The 24505-nt window shown below is 41.7% G+C and overlaps 1 protein-coding gene across 1 annotated transcript in view; it reads left to right on the forward strand.

Moving 5' to 3' along the window:
* The window catches only part of LOC132407471 (protein Niban 2-like), a 248893-nt gene that overhangs the window by 57576 nt on the left and 166812 nt on the right, over positions 1 to 24505 (forward strand). Inside the window, exon 2 of the mRNA XM_059994058.1 lies at positions 24274 to 24404. Within this exon, the coding sequence (XP_059850041.1) occupies positions 24274 to 24404 (131 nt within the window). The remainder of the gene's footprint in view (positions 1 to 24273; positions 24405 to 24505) is intronic.

A 24505-nucleotide genomic window follows, 5' to 3' on the forward strand; every position in this document is an offset into this window, starting at 1 on the left:
CTTATGAAATTGCAGCATTTTGATCCTGCTTGTGTGCATAATATCCAATGTTGGGGTTCCCCAATTATGGCCTTAGTAGTTACTTAAGCATAGTCCCTGGACAAGAGATCACTGAGTCTTGTAATACCAGATTGAAAATGTGTTTTTATTTGATCGAGTCCATATTCTAAGATTTGTTATTAGTTTCTGAAACTCTACTGATGCAGCTCTTGGTACGATGTTGAAGAACCTTATCAAGTTATTGGTTTATCCGGAGAGCTTGTGCTGGTCACTTCAAGTGAGTAACATTTTGAGTACGTTCAGAGAAATCTTGGGCTGAGAAGATGATGCTCTCTTTGGAGATGCAGCATACTTCACCAAAAGGGGGGAGGAAAAGACATTTAAAGAGGGTTAAAGTATATAGATTTAAGATTGTATTAAATAGAGAATGCTGAAAACACGGTGTAGTCAAACAGCCTCTGAGTAAAGAGATTCAGAGTTAACATTTATAGTTAAAGTGTTTATCAGAACTTCAAATGAGAGATTACAAGTTACTTTTAATTTGAAGAAAGTTCTGGGGTTGTGGTGAACTACATAAACCTGTCTGGACATGCCCCACCTGCTGACTGCTCCTGTGGCTCCTCCCACAGTCCCCTGTATAAAGGCGATTGGAGGCACTGCTCCTCCCTCAGTCTCCAGGATGTTGTGTGGTGGTCGCTCGCTGCTGACAGTGCTTCCTTCCAACCAATAAAAGCCTACCTTGACTCAAGTCTCCAAGAGTTATTGATGGTGCATCAGGGGGAGAGATAATTTAGCTCAAAGGAAATATCTTTGATATTTCTTTAGCCAGAGTGTGGTGAATTTGTGGATTTCATTGCCATAGGCAGCCGTGGAGGCCAAGTCTTTATGAATATTCAAAACAGCGGTTGATATATTCTTGATTAGTCAAGGCATGAAGGAATACATGGAGAAGGCCAGTGATTGGGGCTGAGAGGAATAATGGATCAGCCATGATGAAATGACAGAGCTGACTTGATGGGCCAAATGGCTTAATATATAAATGGCTCCTATATCTTTGGTCTTAAGGTCTTGCTTACTCAGGGTTACTATGGTGATAGGGTGTTGATTGATTGGTTATGCTGTCATACTGATCTCATTAACCTATCTAAAAACTGAAATGAAGAACCATACCAGGATGGTCTGATGGAAAGAGGCCCAACTAGTAAACTAGTTCTCTCCAAGTAGACTCATTTACCTGGCTGTGCACATTTTCACATTAAACAACTCCATTTTTTTTAAATGAAAGGTACTCATGCACTTAAACTAGTATGAGCCTGTCTTTTTGTGTAATAAGAAGAACAATCCATGATCCAGTCCTAATCAGACTACCTCCTTCAACTGTTTGTCCTGTACATCAGTGATGGCATTAGATTTAGTCTTATTTGAGTTTCAAGCATGAGCTCCACCCAGCTTTGTTTTTTTTGTGTTAAATATCTTCAGAGAATATTTTAAGGTAATCTGGTTGTTTGCTGTTCATCTATTCTTGTGATTGTACCCTCTTACCATGAATCTGGATTAATCTTTGCGAAGGTGTAATCTTAATATTTTATCTTTTGAATATAATCTTTCATTTTTCAAAATTTAACTGATGAAAAATTCATTTGAAATTGATGAATGAAGGTTTTAGAAAATGCATTTTGTAGTATTTTCTCTCTTGGTTAACCAGTGTTTGGTTTGTGTTATTTGGGATGTTGCTAATTCATAATTGTCCTTCAGAAGGCAGTGTTGATGAACTGTCACCTTGAAGGTCTTACCTAGTATTATAGAGCAGTTTTTCTGGAACTTTACTCAGGATATACAGTCAACCCTCCTTATCCACGGATTCTACCAACTGCGGATCAGGAAAACCCAGAAGTTCTCTCTCCAGCACTTGTTTGAGCATGTGCAGACTATTTTTTCCTGTCATTTTCCCTAAACAATACAGTATAACAACTGCTTACATAGCATTTACATTGTATTAGGTATTGTAAGTAATCTAGAGATGATTTAAAAGTACAGGCAGTCCCCGGGTTATGAACGAGTTCCATTCCTGAGTCTGTCTTTAAGTTGGATTTGAAGTCGAAACAGGTACATCTGGTATTATGTAGCCTCAGTTAGTAAAACGTTTGTCTTAGTATATAGTATATATTTTACCTTTCTCTGCATATAAAAGATTTAAGAAACATATGTATTTCAATAGTTAAACCTGTCTTGCTTAGTAATAATTGTGTTTTTATCGGGGCTGGGCCTTTCAAATGCTCCATTAAAAATGTTCCGATCGTTGACCGACTGTAGTCTAACACTTTTCCAATGACCGATGGCGTTTCACCTCTTTCCAATCGCTTTATTACTTCCACCTTATTTTCAATCGTGATCGTGATTATTTTTGTGAACAGAAACACTGCGGATTCAGAAGTTCGCTGCCAGGTCCTAATGGCCACTGCATTGAGACAGGTTAAATAAGGTCTGGGGTTCTGCTGGGTCCTAAAGACCACTGCATTGAGGCAGGTTAAATAAGTTCTGGGGTTCTGCTGGGTCCTAAAGACCATTGCATTGAGACAGTTTAAATAAGGGGCTTGAGCATCCACATTTTTTGGTATCCACGGGGGATCCCTGAACCAATCCCCCGCGGATAAGGAGGGCCGACTGTAGTATGAAGTGTATGTTGTAGGTGATATCTCTCCCAGGCATCAATCTCTCAATATGTTACATCAAAAAGCAGGTAGTCTCATTTTCCTCAGTTTACTCATATTGACTTGGTGGGTTTTAAATGTCAGCTCCTTCCTACCTCAGCATTCTGTGCTTGAGTTCTGTGAGCATATGACCCATCCCTTTTACAGGTGTCCCCCCCTCCCCTTTACAAAGGTAGAGTGTTCCTATGAAACCTTTCTTAAGCGGAAATGGCGTATAGTGAAGAACCATTAATTTATATGGGAAAAATTTTCGTAAAAGCAAAAATCCTCTTTGTAATGCAAAAACAGGTCACTAATGTAGGTCTTCTGTAAAAGCGAAGTGGCGTAAAATGAATATTTGCAAAGTGGGGGACACCTGTATATAGTGCAATAAGAACTCAAAGCTTTAACATGTAAGTATGAGTTTTAAGACTGAAAATAAAATGTGAATTCAGAGTTGAGATATGAAATGGCAACTGCTGCAACTGCTCTTCTATTGAATGAAGTGTAGACAGGGCTAGTGTGGTTGTGGCTGGCATCCAGATATTTCCATAGGATGTACAGCTCAGAACAGGTATTTGACACCAGTCCATGCTGGTGTCTTCCCTATTTAAATCCATAAGTCACCCTCTCCTCCTCCCTCAAGCTTGTATAGCTTCACTTTAAATACATCCATACAATTTAAGCTCGACTGATTCATTGTGTGTGTTTTGTTGTTTCTTTCGCCCCCCCCCCACACAAGCCTTTTTGTAAATTCCGTATAAATTTACTGCCATGTATTGATAGCTTTTAGTTATGTCCTTTTTTTAAAAGCAGAAATACTGTATTTGCTATGTCATAACCTTTAATTAAAAAAATTTCCATAGCATTAGGCAAATGTTCAGTCTTTCTTCAAAAGAGACTTAATTTGTTTATCCTTACCTGACATGTATAGCTCATCTTGCTGATAACACCATCATAAATATACTGTACATCTTCTCCACTGCTGCTTTATTCTCAATTTAAACAAACAATCACTATTCTTGGATGTGGATAAACATGGTTCACTATCTGTTTAGATTAACTTACCAACTTTTCAACCCTATTCCTCCAGATATAAATCCTCATGCTCACCAAAGATTATGGTGTTTCTAACCTGTAGTACAATTTCTTTTGAAAGGCATATTTATACAATGAGAATGCTTTGTTCCTCTGCCCCACCTAACCAGCATGTTCCAAGTATTAAGTGACCTCCCTTTCTGCCAAAATATATTTCTCATTTTACTGTGTTGAAATTCAGTTGCCATTCTTCTTGTTTGTAAATGTTTGATTATGAACTGTACCCTGCACTGGTGTCATCCACATATTTAGAAATTATGAACACAAGTTGACCAAGTGCTGACCTTTGTGGAATACTGCCCGCCAACTACTTCCACTTAAAATAGCTGAAGGCCTGAGAGCATGTCCTCATGATGGAGTCGGTGAGGAGAGGGTCAGTAACTGTAAATTTATTGGTATTGTCATATAACAGGATCTGTCCTGAGACTAGCATGTAAGTGCCATTGCAGAGAAGGCAAGGCAGTACTTCTACTTTCTTAGAACTTTGACAAAGTTTTAAGTGATATGCTAAATCTACACAAAGTTCTTTAGATGTACAGTAGAGAATGCTCTTAACTAGTTGCAAAATGGCTTGGTATGGAAATACCAAAGTCCGGGAATGAAAAAATCTATAGAAAGTCATGAATACAATCCAGTCCATCCAGTGGCAAAGCCCTCCCCACAACTGAGCACACAAGAAAGCAATATCTATCATCACAAACTTCTACAATCCAGGCCACTACCTCTCACAACTACTATTGGGCAGGAACAGTTATTACCCTGCAACCATTAGATTCTTAAACTAGCATGGATAACTTCACTTTCAACTGATGCCACAGCTTACCAACTCACTTTCAAGGACAATACAACTCATGTTATTAGTATTATTTACTTTTTTATTTGCTCAGTTTGTCATCTGTTGCACGTTGGTTGTCAGTACTTATTTAGGTATAAGAGTATCAGGTATAGGAGCAGAATTTGGCCATTTGGTCCATTGAGTCTGCTCTGTCATTTCATCATGACCGATTTCATAAATTCTATTGTATTTTTTGTTTTGTAAATACCAACAAGAAATTAATCTCAAGGTAGTAAACGGTAACATATACATATTTCACTAATAAATTTACTTTGCCCACTCCCAAGAATCTCCTGTAGAGATATCCCATAGCTAAGATGAATTCTATTTGTCACAACCATTTTCCTTTGTGACTCCCACCAGCGGTGAGTTTGAGTTGAGAAGTATTTAATTATGATCTAACCCACATTGCTTGGATCCATGCATAGATTACTCCTTTGGTCCACAAAGTAACCCAGCCTTCCTTTAGCTACCTCCTGCATCGGACAAAACTTGGATTCTTCTTAATTATATTGGCCACTGATGTTTCATGGCCCCTTTGTACCCACCTAATTTCTTTCAGTTCTCTCATATATACTCTATATTCCACTAAAGACTTCCTCATTGCCTATACCTTTCAAGTATTCCCTTTCTTTTCACCTCTAGATCAAACATTCAATATCTTGTGTGTCATCAAACACTTAATCTTAACACTTTTGCGTTCCACCTTTGTGCATACCTGAACACCAACTCGTGATCAGCATGAACAGACCTACAAATCCTATACTAGGTTGCTCAAATGATCTTGGCTTCTCAAAGCATGCTGAATTCTCATCATATAGATGACATTCTGCTTTTTATTATTCCTGCTAAAGTACATGATTTTACATTTGACACATTCTACTTTATTTGCCCATTTATGTAACCACTTAGTAGTTCCTTTACAACTTAACTTCCCGCTTCTCTTTGTCATCAACATCTTCAGCAACCCATGCATTTGAAACCTTCATTAGGATCCAAGCACCAGCTGCTGTGGGAAAAAGTTTTGTATCATTTCAACCAATAAAAAATGAATGGAAAAGAGTACCATCGACGTTTCAGGCTGAGACCCTACAGCAGGAAGATGCTTCTCAGTCTGAAATGTCAACTGTGCTATTTTCCATAGATGCTGCCTGGCTTGCTGAGTTCATCCAGCATTTTGTGTGTGTTGCTTGGATTTCCAGCAACTGCAAATTTTCTCTTGTTTGTTAATTATACTCTGTTCCCTTTAGCTAGACACTTTTCTATCCATTAAACCTGATGCTGATTGATGGCTTTGTGGCCAGTTTTGTGGACGATACGAAGATAGGTGGAGGGGCAGGAAGTGTTGAAAAAGCAGAGGACTCAGACTCTAGGAGAATGGGAAAAGAGGTGACAGATGGAATACAATGTCAGGAAGTGTATAGTCATACATTTAGACCATAAGACATAGGAGCAGAATTAGGTGATCTGGCCCATTGAGTCTGCTCCGCCATTCAATCATGGCTGATGCTTTTCTCTATTTCCTCCTCAACCCCAATTCCCTGCCTTCTCCCCGTAACCTTCGATTCCATGTACACCCAACAAACTGGCCTCTACGGCTTCATGTGGCTACAGATTCCAGAATTTCACCACCCTTTTGTTAAAGAAAATTCTCCGCCACTCTATCCTAAGGCTGTGCCATCTTATCTTAGATTTCCCCACCATGGGAAATATCCTTTCCACATCTACTTTTTGATAGAAGGAGTAGAAGCATAGATTATTTTCTAAACAGGGAAAAAATTTAAAAATCCAAGGTGCAAAGGGATTTGGATGTCCTTGTGCAGAATTCCCTCATGGTTAATTTGCAGGTTAAATCAGTGGTGAGGAAGGTGAATACAATGACACTGGTGAGGCCTCAGTTAGAGCATAGTGAGCAGTTTTGGGTCCCTTATATATGAAAGGTTGTGCTGATGTTGAAGAGGGTTCAGAAGAGGTTCACAGAAAGATTCTTGGAATGTAAGGGTTATCACATGAGCACCAATTGATGACTGGGCTTGTACTCACTAGTGTTTAGAAAAATGAGGGGGATTTCATTGAAACCGATCAAATGTTCAAAGGCCTAGATAGAATGGATGTGAAGAGGATGTTTCCTTTGGGGGGAGCGTCTAGGACCAGTAGACACAGCCACAAAATAGAAGGACGCCCATTTGGAACATAGATGAGGAAGAATATCTTCAACCAGAGTGGTGAATCACTTGCCACAGTAGGCAATAGAGATCAAGTCACTGGATGCATTTAAGGCAAAGGTTGATAGATTCTTGATAGTCAGACATGAAAAGTTATGGGGAGAAGGCAGGAGAATGGGGCTGAGAAGTGTGACAGAACAGGTTGGCAATGCTAATTCTCCTGCTAAATTTGCCCCTTTGCCCAGTTAGTCACTTTGACCAGTTCTGTCCCTGTTCTTGTTTCCCAAGTAGTTCACATACTTTACCCTCCCATTCTGCAGTTCTTGGGAGTTCACCATTTACACACCCCAACAGTAAAAAAGATCTCTATCTTGACCAATCAAACAGTCCCTTCAGTTAATGTGTTCTGGTTTATATCTTATGAAAATAAGGATTTTAGCCACAGGCATTCCAAACAGTTTCATTTATTTTTCACTCACATAATTGTAGAGAGCAGAATGGCCCCAAAAGACCTGTGGGACAGTTTGGGGCATCCTAAAATAATGCCTGGGTTAGTGGGAGCAGGTGCACTACACCCTACACAGGCAGATTTAACCTCGCAGTATAGGCTTTGCTAAGAGGTGTGGAGGTTAAGAGTTGACAGTTGGTAAATAGTATATCAGAATCGGGTTTATTATCACCAGCATGTGACGTGAAATTTGTTAACTTAATCTAGCAGAGAGAGAAAAAAATAATAAATAAAATAAAACATAATAAGTAAGTAAATCAATTATGAATATTGAATAGATTTAAATTAAATAGGCAGTTAGAAGAAGACTTAACATTTCAGGTTGATAAGTTCTCCAGTTCTTTTGTGTACAAGACTACCAACTGGAGCCGTTAACACTTCATAGTGCATTCAGCATCATGTTTTTTCCCGACATTTTCAGCTCACAAACATCTCAAATAATACTGCTCTCTTCCCCTTTTCATTTCAGTCACATGATAATGCAGTAGAACAAGTTTGTCCAGTCAAACTTTGTTGAGGCAAGGAATGCGATAACATCCCTCTTTTTTTATTATTATTTAAAGCAACAACTTCTTCATTTGTGTGGCACGTGGCCAAGTGGTTAAGGCGTGGGACTAGCGAACTGAAGTCGTGAGTTCAAGCCCCAGCCAAGGCAGCGTGTTGTGTCCTTGAGCAAGGCACTTAACCACACATTTTTCCAGTCTACCCTGCTGAAAATGGGTACCGCCAAAATGCTTGGGGGTTAACCTCACGATAGACAGGCATCCTATCTGGGGGTGGGGGGGGTGGGGGGGAGTCTCGTACTCTCAGTCACTTCACAGCACAGAAACCAGCATAAACGCTGGCCTGATGAGCCTATATAGCTCGGGGCAGACTTTAACTTTTTAGTGTTTTCATTTAAAAGAAAAGCAAAATTTTAAAAGAGCAAGGGTCATGACAGAACTCAAACCAATTAATACAAACAAAGTTCAAAGCAAATTTGTTATCAAAGTACATATATGTCACCATTTACAAGGGTAAACAGTCTCATCTGATGAAGGGTCTCAGCGCAAAACGTTAACTATTAACATTTTTCTATGGATGCTGTCTGGCCTGCTGAATTCTTCCAACATTTTGTATGTTTTTGAATTGAATTGAATTTCAGTTTATTTAGAAACCACAACTGCAATGCAGTTAGAAAATGAAACAATGTTCCTCCAGAATGATATAACGAAAGCACACGACAAAACAGACTACACCAGAAAATCCACATAACGTTTGGCAATCCCCAAATCCAGAGTCTGGAGAGGCTGCTGTGTATTGATATCGCGCTACCATCTTAACACCTTCCCCAGAAAGGAGCTCCAAACTCACCAGATCAAACAAGACTACCCAGACACACCAAGTCAGGAGACCAACTCTACCACCCAACAAACCAAAAACTAAAGCTACAAGACCTACACAAAATCATGTAGTTACAACAGTGCAAACAATACCATAATTGATTAAAAAAAACAGAACATGGGCACAGTAAAAATAGTCCAAAGATGTTAAAAGACTACAAGTTTGAAAGAAACCACAGTTTCCACAAGTCCTCAGGGTCCCGATGGACTTGTCATCCCACGCAGGCGGCAGAAGGGAATACCCCCTCTATGGACTTTCACAGCGCTGCCAGACTCAGCCTCGCAGACACAGCACATAATGAAAGCGCCGCCAGACCCAGCCTCACAAATGCAGCACACGGTGAAAGTGCCCTGATCGCAGCGGACTCTGAGTCCGTTGAACCTCTGAGCCTCTGACCATCCCCTCCGGCACAGCCTCTGCCGACTGCACTACGACGCCCCCACCATCGGCCACTGGCAATGTGACCTCAAGGACTGGGGGCCTGTTCTTCTCAGCAGAGACCTGGACCTCACAACAGCTTTTTTGCTTGGATTTCCAGCAACTACACTTTTTATCTTGTTTGTGATTGTCTTGATGTCAGTGGGTACCTCAGAGTGCCGAAGCAGGTTATATGCTGATGGTAAATGGACAGGGTTTTCTTGAAACAAACCTAATTGAAGACCCTGAATATTACTCGAAATGCATCAGGTTGGATTGCTTCTTGTTTGGAGATGGCATCGTGCAGTATCTCAAGCGCTTGATTATAGTTGGATGCTAGTGGTATGTAAACTGTAGACAGGATTATGGAGGACAACTCTTCGGGTAAATAGAGAGCATTGCTAGTTAGGTATTCAAGGTTGATGGAACACATGTTTAAGAAAACTGCCACATTGTTGCACCATGGAGTTTATCATGAAACCCTTCTGAATTAGGAGCCTGTTACATTCTGTAAATTGAGAAGCCTTCAGATCTGATTGTTGTATCTGGCATGCTGGGAGAAAGCCGTGTCTCTTTCAAGCACAGAATGCAATGTCTCTTTTCCCTCCAATACAGCAATCTTCCCCTCAGGTCCTCAATTTTTGTTCTCGAATGACTGCGCATTTGCTAACAAGATGCTGGGTAGAGGGGGCTCATTCCTCTGCATTTCAGTCTGGCTAGGAGTTTTCCCCTTCACCCCTCCCCCCCCCCCCCCACCTCATTTCAGACTATGGCAATGAACCTTCATGTGCTTACAGGTGCAGGACCTGCTTGGTCTTTCAAATCCTTCAGATCATCGTGAAATGTGTAGATTATTAAATTGATTTAAAAATACATTGCTTAAAGGGAAATTATATGCTGCAGATTGCAGTGAGAAAAGAGGTATATTTAGAAGTTTTATACATAGCCTGCAGAATATTGTTGTGGTTCACCGGTGCCATCTTGCAATAATAGATGTGTATTTTTTTATGTATATGAAAAACAGTTCAAATCCTAGTTCAGAGACTTGTGCAGGACTGACATTGAGCAGTGCAGCTGATAAAGTACTGCTTCATTGCAGGCATTTTTAACAACTTGAGATTTCCATCTGCTTAAAGATGATTGTCATCCCCATACCTAAGAAAAACAAGGAAACATCTCTTAATGACTAACATCCAGTGGCCCTGACATCTACCATTCTGATGTGCTTCAGCAGGCTAGTCATGGCACACATTAACTGTAGCCTCGTTGTCAAATTTGACCCACTGCAGTTCAGCTACTGTCTATGGCAGATGCCATCTCAATGGCCCTACAAATTTCTTTGAAGCACCTGGATGGACAGTAAAGACATTTAGTTAGGCTATTATTTATTGAGTACTGCTCAGTCTTCAATACAATAATTCCATGCAAACTCACCCCAAACTACTAGACCTTGGACTCAACACCTCCCTTTTGAAACTGTTCCTTGATTTCTGCCTAATGCACATCACTATGGATAGGCAGCAAAACTTCCACCACAATTATCCTGGACATTGGAGCACCACAAGGCTGCTCCCTCAGCTAGTTCCTTTACTACCTATACATTCACTACTGCATGGCCAAATTCTGCTCTTAATTCCATCTGCAGGTTTTCAGGGGACACCATCATAGTGAGCTGAACTCAAATAACAATGAGTTATTTCCTACGGGAAGCAAGTCGAGAGCCGAGTGACATGGTGTCATGATGACAACTTCTCCCTCAGTGATAGCAAAACAGATGTGATGGTCATTGATTTCAGGATGGTGTAGTGCACGTACGCTTGTTTACATCAAGAGAGCTAAGCTGTTGTAATCCAAAAACATGGATGCAATGGCCAAGAAAGCTTACCTGCGTCTGTACTCTCAGGTGGCTAAAGAAATTTGGCACATTCTGTTTGACCATCACCAATTTTTAAATCAATATATAAAGCATCCTATCTGGGCACATCACAACTTAGTTGACAACAGCTTTGCGTGGGACTACAGAAAAACGCAGGAAGTTGTGGACACAATTCAGCACATCACAGAAACTAGCCTCCCCTTCATGGACTCTGTCTATACTTCTTGCTGGCTTGGTAAAGCGGTCAGTATAATCAAAGATCCTACTCAATCCACATGTTCAAAAATTCAAGATTCAAAGTATATATTTTTTAATCAAAGTATGTATGTGGTATACAACTCTGAGATTCATCTTCCCACAGCCAGCCACAAAACAAAAAAAAAGTATGGAACCCATTCAAAGAAAAACATCTAACACCACCCCCCACCCCCCCCCAGCTGCCCCGATCAAAATTACACAAAATAACAACAAAATAAAGGAGTGACCAGAAAAACTTGATAACATGAACTACAGAGTCCAATCCACAAATCACATTGATTAAACAAGACCCAGGACTCTGGCAGCATCGAGTGGGAGGGAGGGGGAGAGAGAGAGAGACACCTTTTGAACACAGGGACCTTATTCCAGGAGCAACAGGTGTGAGCAAGAGAGGGACTGGTCACACGCAGACACATTTTTTTTTTGTCAGCAGCAAGCGAGTGGCTGGTAGATAATGCTGAACACCCACATGCCTTTCATACTCGCCTCTGATTTTGAGATCGGCAAGGAATGGAGTCGATCATGAGCTGTTGGCTATTCTTCAGGCTTCTTGGCCTTGAGACTGCACTCTTTGCTCAGTACCTTACCGGACACCCTTGGAGACAGCAAAGTGCCAGATTGCTTAATCAGCCTGAAAAAAAAAAATGCCGGCAAAATGTAGATCACTGCTCCAACCATTTGAAAGAAAAACAAGATGTGAAAGTAGTAGTTTTGTGAACCATCTGAAGGATGTCGCTCTTGATTGGATTGTTCGCTGGCACCATCTTCTTCTCCCGAACCACTGGCAACTTATTGCAAGCTGCTCCATCCAAATCCACTCATTACTTACAGTACTATGCAAAAGTCTTAGTCACATATATATAGTTAGGGCGTCTGAGATTTTTGCACAGCAAAAAAAAATCATGACATAAGTGGGTGATAAGAAACCTGATTCTGATATGGGTATTTATTATGGACTGAGGGTGGAAGAGAGCAGAAAAGAGAGGAATCTAATCAGCCATTAGATAGGACCAGTGTCTTGGGTACTTCACATCCATGATATAGGTCCAGCATTTCAGGTACTTCACAACCATGAGATAAGACCAGTGTCTTTGCTACTATCTCTGCAACATCTCAGTTTTTTTTATCTGGTACCATCACTGAAGTTGTACTTCCTCTGGTTACATTCTATACAAATGTTACCCCTCCTGCATGTTGGAATGTGAATCTGTGGAGAGGTTTAAATTGGAAGCATCATCCACTTAAGTTTCCACTTAAGAAGAATGGTAGAAACTCTTCCACGAAGGGCTAATAAGAGACTGGGCTTCTTCCAATTTAGAAAGGGCATCAGTTTGATATATCAAACTCAATTTCCATGGCCAACCACTGCATTCTTGTCCTCAACCTTGCCCATTTCTTTGTATAGTCGGCCCTCCTTATCTGCAGGGGATCTGTTCCGGGACCCCCCCACGGATATCAAAATTCATGGATGCTCAAGTCCCTGATTTAACATGTATCAGTGCTGTGGTCTTTAGGACCCAGTGGAACCCCGGACTTTATTTAACATGTCTCCGTGCGGTGGACATTAGGACCTGGCAGCACAGCTCTGAATCCCCAGTGTTTCTGTTCAGGAAAATAATCAGGATCACGATTGAAAATAAGGTGGAAGTAATAAAGCGATTGGAAAGAGGTGAAACGCCATCGGTCATTGGAAAAGCGTTAGGCTAGAGTCGGTCAACGATGGGAACCGTTTTAATGGAGAATGTGAAAGGCCCTGCCCAGATGAAGGCTACAATTATTACTAAGCAACACTGGTTAAATTATTGAAAAATGTATGTTTCTTAAGTGTTTTATATCCATAGAAAGGTAAAATATGTACTATATACTAAGAAAAATGTTTGACTAACTGACGCTCAATAATACCGGATGTACCTGTTTCGACTTCAAATCCGACTTAAAGATGGACTCAGGAATGGAACTCATTCATAACCCAGGGACTGCCTGTATTTTTAAGTCATTTCTGGATTACTTATAATTCCTAATACAATATAAATGCTGTGTAAATAGTTGTTATACTGTATTGTTTTAGGGAATAATGACAAGAAAATATAGTCTGTACATGCTCAAGCAACGAGTGCTGGAGAGAAAACTTCCGGATTTTCATGATCCGCGGTTGGTTGAATCCGCGCATACGGAATCCGCTGATAAGGAGGGCCGACTGTACTTTTTCAGAAGAATTCAGACAGCACATCTTGAAACTCCTGTATTGATTGGCATCTCCTTAGCGCAAGGGATTTAGATGGGGTGGAGTTTGTTAGGTGGGTTCAGGAAAGTTTCCTGACACAATATGTAGATAAGCCAACTAGAGGAGAGGCTGTACTTGATCTGGTATTGGGAAATGAACCTGGTCAGGAGTCAGAGCATTTTGGAGGTAGTGACCACAATTCCATCTCCTTCACCATTGCGCTAGAGAGGAATAATTTGGGAAAGCAGTTAATTGGGGTAGGGGGAAATATGCTATTAGGTAGGAACTTGGAGCAAATGTTCTCAGGAAATGTGGCAAATATTCAGGGAATATTTACATGGAGTTCTACATCGGTATGTTCCATTGAGGCAGGGAAAGGGTGTTACAGGCAGTTAAAAAACCATGGAGTACAAAGGGTGTAGAAAATCTAGATAAGAAAAAAAAAGAAAAGCTTATGAAAGGTTCAAGAAACTATGTACTGTTAGAGCTCTAGAAAATTATAAGGTTGCTATGAAGGAGCTTAAGAATGGAATTAGGAGAACCAGAAGGGGCCAGGAGAAGCCCTTGGTGAGCAGGATTAAGGAAAACCCCAAGGCATTCTACAAGTATGTGAAGAGCAAGAGGATGCGCCATGTGAGAATAGGACCAATCGGATGCAATAGTGGAAACGTTTGCAGGGAGTCAGAGGAGGTAGTGGAGGTACTTAATGCTTTGCTTCAATATTCACCAGGGAAAAGAACCTAGCAATACTTGGTTGGAGATGTTGTGGATAGTGTGGAGGGCTATCAGAGATTACTGCGGGACATTAATAGAATACAAAACTGGGCTGAAAAGTGGCAGTTGGATTTCAGCCCAGATAAGTGTGAGGTGGTTCATTTTGGTAGGTCAAATATGATGGCAGAATATAGTATTAATGATAAGACTCTTGGCAGTGTGGAGGATCAGAGGGATCTTGGGGTCCGAGTCCCTAGGACGCTCAGAGCAGCTGCGCAGGTTGACTCTGTGGTTAAGAAAGTGTACGGTGTATTGGCCTTCCTTAATCGTGTAATTGAATTTAGGAGCCGAGAGGTAATGTTGCAGCTATATAGGATCCTGGTCAGACCCCACTTGGAGTACTGTGCTCAGTTCTGGTTGCCTCACTACAGGAAGGATGTGGAAGCCATAGAGAGGGTGTAGAGGAGATTTACAAGGATGTTGCCTGGATTGTGGAGCATGCCTTATGAGAAAAGGTTGAGTGAACTTGGCCTTTTCTCCTTGGAGCGAAGGAGGATAAGAGGTGACCTGATAGAGGTGTATTATAAGACAGTGGTCCCCAACCACTGGGCCGCAAAGCAGGTGCTACCGGGCAGTGAGGGAACGATATGATTTGGTTATATGAAACGATAAGAGTCAGCTGTACCTTTCCCCATTCCCTGTCACGCCCACTGTTTAACTTGAACACACGCGAGGTCATCAACCTACAACTACTCAATGAGTAAAAAAACAAATGGCGCTTGAGAGTTTCTTTGGACAAGGTGGTAGGGGACATAAAAAGCGTAACGATGATGATAACGCAGAGACAGCTGAGGCCAAGACTGCAAAAAAAAAGTTTCCTTCAACAGAAAATATGGCGAGTCATACATAAAATATGGCTTTAATGCGACCGGTGACTCGCATGCTCCAAGCCCCCTGTGTGTGATGTGTGGAGACAAGCTGTCTAATGAGGCAATGAAGTCCTCAAAACTGCTTCGGCACCTTGAGTCCAAGCACCCTGCACTTAAAGACACACCAGTTGAGTTTTTTCAGCAGAAAAAACGTGAGCAGGCAGGACAAAAGCAAATGCCGAGAGCCACCACCTCCACAAATGCTGTTGCTCTGAGAGCGTTGTACTTAGTGGCTAGCCGTGTAGCTAAGGCTAAGAAGCCTTTCACTGTTGGTGAAGAATTGATTCTGCCTGCTGCCAAGGACGTGTGCCGTGAACTGTTGGGAGAAGCTGCAGTTAACAAGATGGCACAAGTTTCTCTTTCAACTACCACTGTTTCAAGGAGAATCAATGACATAGCGGAGGACATCGAAGCACAGCTGTTGGAACAGCTTAATGAATCACCATGTGACGAGGAGTGGATAGCAAAACTCGCTTATTTGTGTGACATCTTCAACCTGCTCAATGAACTCGATTTGTCTCTTCAGGGGAGAATGACAACTGCCTTCAAGTTGGCAGATAAAGTGTCTGCTTTCAAAGCCAAACTGGAACTGTGGGGATGGCAAGTGGACAGGGGCATATTTGACATGTTCCCAACATTAGCTGGGATTTTGGGAGAGACTGAGGCTGCACCATCCTTCTCACAGCTGGTGTGCGATCACTTCACTGTCAACAGAATTCGACTGTTACTTCCCAACCGCAAATGACCCAGGAAAGGAATGAGTCCGTGACCCATGTGTGAATGTGGCCGGTGAACCATCCACGTCAGCACGGGAAGAAGAACAACTCCTTGAGCTTGCAAATGACGTTGGGCTGAAAAGTATGTTTGACATAACATCTCTGCCAGCATTCTGGATCAAAGTCAAGGCTGAATATCCTGGGATAGCCACAAAAGAACTGAAAACGTTGCTTCCATTTCCAACATCATATCTCTGTGAAGTGGGTTTTTCTGTAATGGATGCAACGAAAATTAAGTTGCGGAATAGACTGGATATAAGAACCCCCTTCGAGTATGGATGCCTCCCATCAGCCCTCGATGGGACCGTCTTGCCCAGGACTCCCACTGATTCAGGGATATTGGTGTGTTGCAATGATTTTATATGTTCATACAAGGAAAATATGCACTGTGTTTAGTATCCAAATATTACTTAAAATGTTATGATGCTATTGACTTATAAGTGACGTAGCATTAACTTATCACTATATTCGTGCGAGGAAAATACGTGCTGTGTGTTTAATATTAAATTTGTTAGGTGAACCCTTCTAGAAACAAAATTAAGTGTATTAGCCACTTGTAAGTGACTTACAGTTGATTTAACACCTGTATTCCGGTCGTGATTAACACCCCCCACCTCCCCATTCCCCGTCAGCCAGCCTGCAAAAATATTGTCAATATTAAACTAGCCCACGGTGCAAAAAAAGTTGGGGACCCCTGGTTTAAGATGATGAGAGGCATTGATCGTGTGGTTATTCAGATGTTTTTTTCCCCAGGGCTGAAATGGCTGTCATAAGAGGACACAGGTTTAAGGTGCTGGGGAGTGGGTACAGAGGAAATGTCAAGGGTAAGTTTTTTATGCAGAGAGTGATAAGTGCGTGGAATAGGTTGCCGGCAACGCTGGTGGAGGCGGATACGATAGGGTCTTTTAAGAGACTTTTGGATAGGTACATGGCGCTTAGAAAAATAGAGGGCTATGGGTAAGCCTAGTAATTTCTAAGGTAGGGACATGTTTGGCACAACTTTGTGGGCCGAAAGGCCTGTATTGTGCTGTAGGTTTTCTATGTTTCTAATTGTGCATATGACTTACAGTGAACTGAAACGCTTGAGCATATAGACTTAAGGAAGAGGATGTGCTGGAGCTTTTGAAAAGCGTTAAGTCACTGGAACCAGATGATATACCCCAGGGTACTGTGGGAAGCAAGTATGGAGATTGCTGAGCCTCTTGCTATGATCTTTGTGTCATCAATAGTGACAGGAAAAGTACTGGAGGATTGGAGGGTTGCAAATGTTGTTCCATAATTCAAGAAAGGGAGTAGAGATAACCCAGGAAATTATGGGCCAGTGAGTCTGACTTCAATGGTGGGCAAATTGTTGGAGAAGATCCGGAGAGGCAGGATTTTTGAGCATTTGGAGAGACATAATCTGATTAGGGATAGTTAGCATGGCTTTGTCAAGGGCAAGCGGTGCTTTACGTGCCTTGAGATGTCTCCCCCTACAGGTAGCCATGAAGCAAAGAACCTCAGTAGAACCCATGAAAAACAAAGACTGTTGAACACCAAATGTGCAGAGAGAGAAAAAAAACCAAATGAAAGCAAGGAAACAGCATTCAGAACTGAAGTTCAAAATGCCAGGCATCACAGAAATCCACAGAAGGCAATTCAGAAGACCTCAGTCCAGCACAGGGTCGAGCGAAACCACCCCCAGAGCAGCAAGCTGAACTGGTCCGTCCCTTGCACCAACCCCCAACACATGACCCTTTCGATCTAGCCCAGCTCTGAAATGCCAGACACTGATCCTATCTAATAGCTGTGAAGTACCAGTGACATTGGTCCTATAATAGTTGTGATGCTCATGCTACCTATGAGAATAGGATGGATAATGCAGATGATTTTGAATGTTATCCTAGGATCTGCGTGAGAAGTGTAATGAATGAATGCATTAAGTATGTAGGGATAAATGGTTATGTTGCCTACATTGTGCCAGATAGAGAAAACCTGGAAAGGGAGGCAGCAAAACCAGTTGTTTTGATCTATTTGGGGAAAATAAACAACTAGGATTGAGGTCCAGTTAAAAGAGTAGCCGAGGTTAGACTTTAAATGAGAAAGCAGCACCTTGAAGATAATTGCTGTTATTGCCCAGTATCCAGCTTCCAGTATCTGCAGGGTTTTTTTGCATTTAATTTTCATTTACTGTAACATTCTGAATGATTTCATCTTTTAGTCCTTCACATGCCAAGGTTTCTCTGTTCTGCAGTACTCCCCAGCCCCCATGTTCACTGTATATTACTTTGATTTGATTTCCCAATTTGCCATATTTCACACTTATCCAAATTAAGGATTATGGATTATCCAAATCCATTTGTTATTTCTTGACTCACTTATCACTTATTCGTCTTCCCTTGAGCTATCACCCTCCTTACTTAGCCAAATCATCTTCATTTTACTGTGGCGCCAATATGGAAATTCATCTCCCTGGAACCACAACAGACTTAACTCATTGAAGTTTTGAGAGCTAATGATAAAAAGATTCTGGATATCTTGGTTATGCTCATTCCTTGAGCAATGAACATGTTTAGTGTGCTTTTCTGATCTGAAGTGAAGCAAATAGTTTGTAATACATTCTTCAAAATGTTGGAAAACTTTACACGATAATTTGTCAATGTGGTTTGAAACACTGTCATATAGGAGCACATATCGGAGCACTTTTACAAATGAATCATCCTCTGAGGAACCAAAACACTATTTGGAATATCAAATGGAATAATTTGTACATCATACATGAAAGCAGTAATGTTCTGTGTTCAGCTAAGGAGTTTAGAATGAAATTAATATTACTATTTGTTGTAAGTGGTTGGCCTGATCTTGGACGAGGATGAAGCAGCCTACAGGCTCGAGGTGGATCATCTGACGAAGTGGTGTAAGGACAACGACCTGGTCCTTAACAATTCTAAAACAAAAGAGATGATCATTGACTTCAGGAGATCAAAGTACAGAGTACACACCACCCTCTATATACATGGAGAGGTAGTGGAAAGTGTGGAAAACCTATAGTTCCTTGGAGTTATGTTGTCAAAACAGCTGACATGGACCACCAACACCTCACTGACATGGACGACCAACACCTCGCTGACATGGACCACCAACACCTCGCTGACATGGACCACCAACACCTCGCTGACGTGGACGACCAACACCTCGCTGACGTGGACCACCAACACCTCGCTGACGTGGACCACCAACACCTCGCTGACGTGGACCACCAACACCTCGCTGACGTGGACCACCAACACCTCGCTGACGTGGACGACCAACACCTCGCTGACGTGGACGACCAACACCTCGCTGACGTGGACGACCAACACCTCGCTGACGTGGACGACCAACACCTCGCTGACGTGGACGACCAACACCTCGCTGACGTGGACGACCAACACCTCGCTGACGTGGACGACCAACACCTCGCTGACGTGGACGACCAACACCTCGCTGACGTGGACGACCAACACCTCGCTGACGTGGATGACCAACACCTCGCTGACATGGACGACCAACACCTTGCTGCTTGTAAAATAGCACAACAAAGACTCTTCTTCCTCAGAAAGCCAAACTCCCACAAAAGCTGTTGCTTAACTTCTACAGAAGCACAATTGAAATCATCCTGACCAACAACACCATAGTGTGGTATGCCAGCTACACAGCCGCTGAGTGACAAGAGCTGCATTGTGTAGTGAAGGCGGCCCAGCGAATTGTCAGGATGGGGCTCCCAGGACTGGACACTATCTATTCCAGCAGACTCAGGAGGAAAGCAATCAGCATAACCAGAGACACCACACACCCCGGCCACTCCCTGTTTGACCCGCTGCCATCCAGCAAAAGCCAGAACAAATAGACTGAGGAACAGCTTCTACATCAGAGCCATGGCCTCCATCACACCACTCCCACAGAACAATGACTGAAACTGTGAGCACACACAAGGACTCAAATACTTGCACTAACGGCACTTTGTGCATTACTGTGATATTCTGGTGCTGCTGCAACTTATTTTCTGCTACTTATCTATTTAATACTGTTTTTCTATTACTGTCTTGTTTTTATCTACCGCTTTGTTTGATTGCCTGAGAGAAGCCAGAGTTTCATTGTACCTATGTAATATGACAATAAAGATCAGTCAATTCATTCAATTCAATTCAATAAGTCAGATTGCAGCCAGAAAGTTGAGTGCATGTTAATTTACGGAAGTAACATGCTGCTCATTTACTGAGTTAATGTTGTTGAATTCAGCATGTAAAGTATCTATATTAACAGATATTCCAGTGCCAATATTGATTATTGGTTTCTATCTTCTCAAAGGACAGTGGTTGATGATGATTATCATCACAAGCTGGGTGGAAGGTATGGATATCCTGAGGTGCCCAGTTGTCAGGATCCCCCTCTCAGCCTCACTGGTGTTCAAGGGAAAGCTTATAAAGCAGTGTTTGGCACCAGCTTGGCTGCAGAAGGTACTGGAAGGATGTTCAATGACATCCAACCCCCTTGGGGGCTCCACTCCTCATTTACTGTCTGGGTTTGTTCCCATAGCCTTCATCTCTCCCAAGACTGCCAACAAGGCATTTAGGGCTATTTACCCATAGCTGGGGATCTGGTTCACGAGCACAGAGCATGCTCATAAACCGGTGGGCCTGTGCTTCATGTGTGAGGGCCAAGCCTCCTCCCTGTCCGCTGTAGTTCAGCCTGAGTCGGAAGAGAGTTCAGTTTCTGTGTGTTGCCAGCGAGGAGACGGTACTTGAGGTTTTCTGTTGGAGGGACTAATGCTGGCAGGGGCAGACTTGCCCATTCAATTCTCCTTTTCGCAAGAGTGCTAGCCAGCGGTGGAAGCTAAAAGGGACCGCGACAAGCACTACCCACTATATATCACACTAGGCTCATCACAACAACCATTTTGACATCAATGCAAATATTATTATTGAAATAATCTATTGAAAATGTGTAGGATCTCTACCCTTCTTGCCATATCCTTTGATGCCCTGCATGATCAGGAAACTATCAACTTATGCCTTAAATATACACATGAACCTCCACTGCAGTCTGTGGCAGAGCATTCCACAGATTCACTACTCTGGCTAAAAAAAAGTTCATCCTTACCTCGGTTACAAAAGGTTGCTGCTCAATTTTGAGGCTGTGCCCTCTAGTTCTGGACACCCCCACCAGAGGAAACATCCTCTCCACATCAACGTTATCTAGTCCTTTCAACATTTGGTAGATTTCAATGGGATCCTCTGGCACTCTTCTGAATTCCAGTGAGTACAGGCCCAAAGCTGTCAGATGCTCCTTGTATGGACCCCTTTCACCCTGGAATCATCCTTGTGAGCCTCCTCTGGACACTCTCCAATAGCAGTACATCCTTCCTGAGATAAGGTGCCCAAAACTGTTGACAGTATTGATAGTGGCTTGACTAGTGTCTTTTAAAGTTTCAGCATTATCTCCTTGTTTTTATATTCATTTGCCTTCTTTACCACAGACTCCACCTGGAAGCCACTTCTGGGAGTCTTGCATGAGGAGTCCTAAATGCCGTTGTACCTGTGATGGTTGAATTTTGTCCCCATTTTGGATAATAGTCTGCACTATTGTACCTTTTACTAAAATGCATTATGATACATTTCCCAACACGCATTCCATCTGCCATCTTTTTGCCCAGTCTTCTAATTTGTCTAACTCCTGCTGCAATCAAACTGCTTCCTCAGCACTACCTATCACTCCACCCTACTTTGTATCATCCACTGATGAATTTATTCAGAATTATAGTTTTGAAGGCAAAACTATAAACTATAGTCTAACATGGTGTCTTTTAGGTCTGATAAAAATCTTTTATTTCAGTTAATATATGCTCAAGAGATGGATGTAAGGCCAGGGAGATGGTGACTGCCATGACCTGTTTAGATTAATAGCCTAGTTCATAATCTATATTTCTTAGATCCATGCTTTTATTATAATTATCACAATGCAGTGCTTTGCAATTACACTGTTCTGTAGTGATAACAAACCTTTTTGAGATGGTCTGTAAATAACATAGGGTAAAAAGGATTTGTGCCTTTCAGTGAAAATATAGTGGAGCTGTGGCTATTAGCACATAATATGGACCCATATGGATTTTAAAAGGTCTGATAAAATCTTTTATTTCAGTTAATATATTCATTTGTGCAATAGTTGTTCCACGCAGTCTCACATATTAGGCATTAATCTGTCCGAAAATCAGCTCTCTGTGCAGTGTTAGTGTTGATTTTCTTTAGTACCTACTGTAGCTGTCGTGTACTTGTAATGGAGAGGGCATGGTGTTTTTCCCCCACAGACAAAATCTGCAGATGCTGGTTATCTAAGCAACACACACAAAATGCTGGAGGAACTTAGCAGGCCAGGCAGCATTTATGGAAAAGAGTAAGCAGTCAACGTTTTGGGCCGAGACCCTTCATCAGGACTATCACATTCCTGACTAGTGCCTCGGGGTAGATAGAAATGCAATTGGATTGGTAGATGAAGCCATTGTTGCAGGGTAGAAGGTCTTGTCAGCTCACCCAATTCACTCAGCAAAATTGGCACTCACTTATTGTTGGTTATTTCATTTGCTTCGGAATACTGTTTCAGTTGTTCAGTATGCATGAACTAATGATCCACTATGTAATCAAACTCATCAATCTTTCTGATGTAGCCAGCCAACACTGTTTATGAACTCTGAATCCTTCTGTTTTCTTACTCTTTTTCAAAACTCGATTGTGTCTTCTAAAGAACACTTGCTCTGTTTTGCCAGATGTTTTACTTCAAACATCTTTCTGCGCTTTAACAGGTCGGTACCTGTGTTGGATTAGTTTTTAAAATACTTAATGCCCCTCCTCCCCTTCTTAACCCCCCATCCCTGATGTATTTAGCTTTTTACCCCCTCCTTTTTTTCTCTCTTTCTGCCCATCATTCTGCCTATTCTCCATCTCTCTCTGGTGCTCTCCTCCCCCTTTTTCCCTAGGCCTCCCGTCCCATGATCCTTTCCCTTCTCTAGCTCTGTATCCCTTTTGCCAATCACCTTTCCGGCTCTCAGCTTCACCCCATCCCCTCCGGTCTTCTTCTATCATTTCACATTTTCCCCTCCCCCTCCTACTTTCAAATCTCTTATTATCTTTCCTTTCAGTTAGTCCAGATGAAGGGTCTTGGCCTGAAACATCGACAGTGCTTCTTCCTATAGATGCTGCCTGGCCTGCTGCGTTCCACCAGCATCTTGTGTGTGTTGCTTAGTCACTAATGTTATGTCTTGTAACTTCAAAACATTAAGATGGACAAGATAGAGGCAGGAAATATGTTCCAGATGCTGGGAGAGCCCAGTACCAGAGGGCATGGTTTGAGAATAAGGGGTAGGTCATTTAGGACAGAGTTAAGGAAAAACTACTTCCACAGAGTTGTGGGGGTCAGGAATGCACTACCTCGGAAGGCAATGGAGGCCAATTCTCTGGATGCTTTCAAGAAGGAGCTAGATAGGTATCTTATGGATAGGGGAATCAAGGGATATGGGGACAAGGCAGGAACCAGGTATTCATAGTAGATGATCAGCCATGATCTCAGAATGGTGGTGCAGGCTCAAAGGGCCGAATGGTTTACTTCTGCACCTATTGTCTATTGTCTATTAAATTAATTCAAATGAAGACACATGAGTGTCTGAAATAGGGTTCTTCTTTAAGCGGAGTGTGCACGTATCACATGATAGCATGATAATATATGCAATTAATGTATTTTTACATATAATTTGTAATTAATTATTAAACATGAATGCTTGATCAACATATACACACAAGATTACTCAAACATTACTGAAATATTAAATACACAACAGTTGTATTCACTAATTACCTGCCAGCTTGTACTTCTTTCCCCTTTCCTCATTTTGAATTTTCCCCCTTCCTTTTCAGTCCTGATGAAGGGTCTCAGCCTAAAGCATTGGCTATTTATTGCTCTCCATAGATGCTGTCTGACTTGCTGAGTTTCTCCAGAATTTTATGTGTTGCTCAAGATTTCCAGCATCTGTGGAATCTCTTGTGTTTATTTAGTGTAATAAGCGTTTTGTAGCTGATCCACAATACAGTATTTCTTCCTCTTACGGGTCACTGTAAGTATGAAGAAAAGGTTGAGTACTGAAGAAATGGTGCTGCGTTGTGAATCAGTGGTTACTTGAAAAAATTATGGATTTCTGGTCTAACTTATATTTTATTTACATATACTTAAGCAAAAAGCTCTGAATTGTAATATATTCAAACATTTTAGACATTCAGTCATATTTAAAACAAACTGAATGGCGATTCACTTGGCATCACTCTTCGAAGACATTTGAATTAGTAGCTATTACTTGACCTTATTTACTCTTAATTCTCTGGTTATATTTTACAGAAAGAACTGGGAAGATTCTGGATGAGTTTTTTCAATTCTATGAGGAACAGTATCCACTGGCTCTCTTTAATAAGATTCGATATGAGGTTGAAGAAAATGGTGGACCCCAGCCTCAGCTTCTTCAAAGAAAGGCAAGTGAACTGGCAGTTATAAATCCTCCAACCTAAATGTGGCTTCATCATGACAGTCCTGCCGAAGGGTCTCAGCCCAAAATGTCGTCTGTAATCTTTTT

The sequence above is a fragment of the Hypanus sabinus genome, chromosome 18 (assembly GCF_030144855.1).
Source record: "Hypanus sabinus isolate sHypSab1 chromosome 18, sHypSab1.hap1, whole genome shotgun sequence".
Classification (NCBI taxonomy): Eukaryota; Metazoa; Chordata; class Chondrichthyes; order Myliobatiformes; family Dasyatidae; genus Hypanus; species Hypanus sabinus.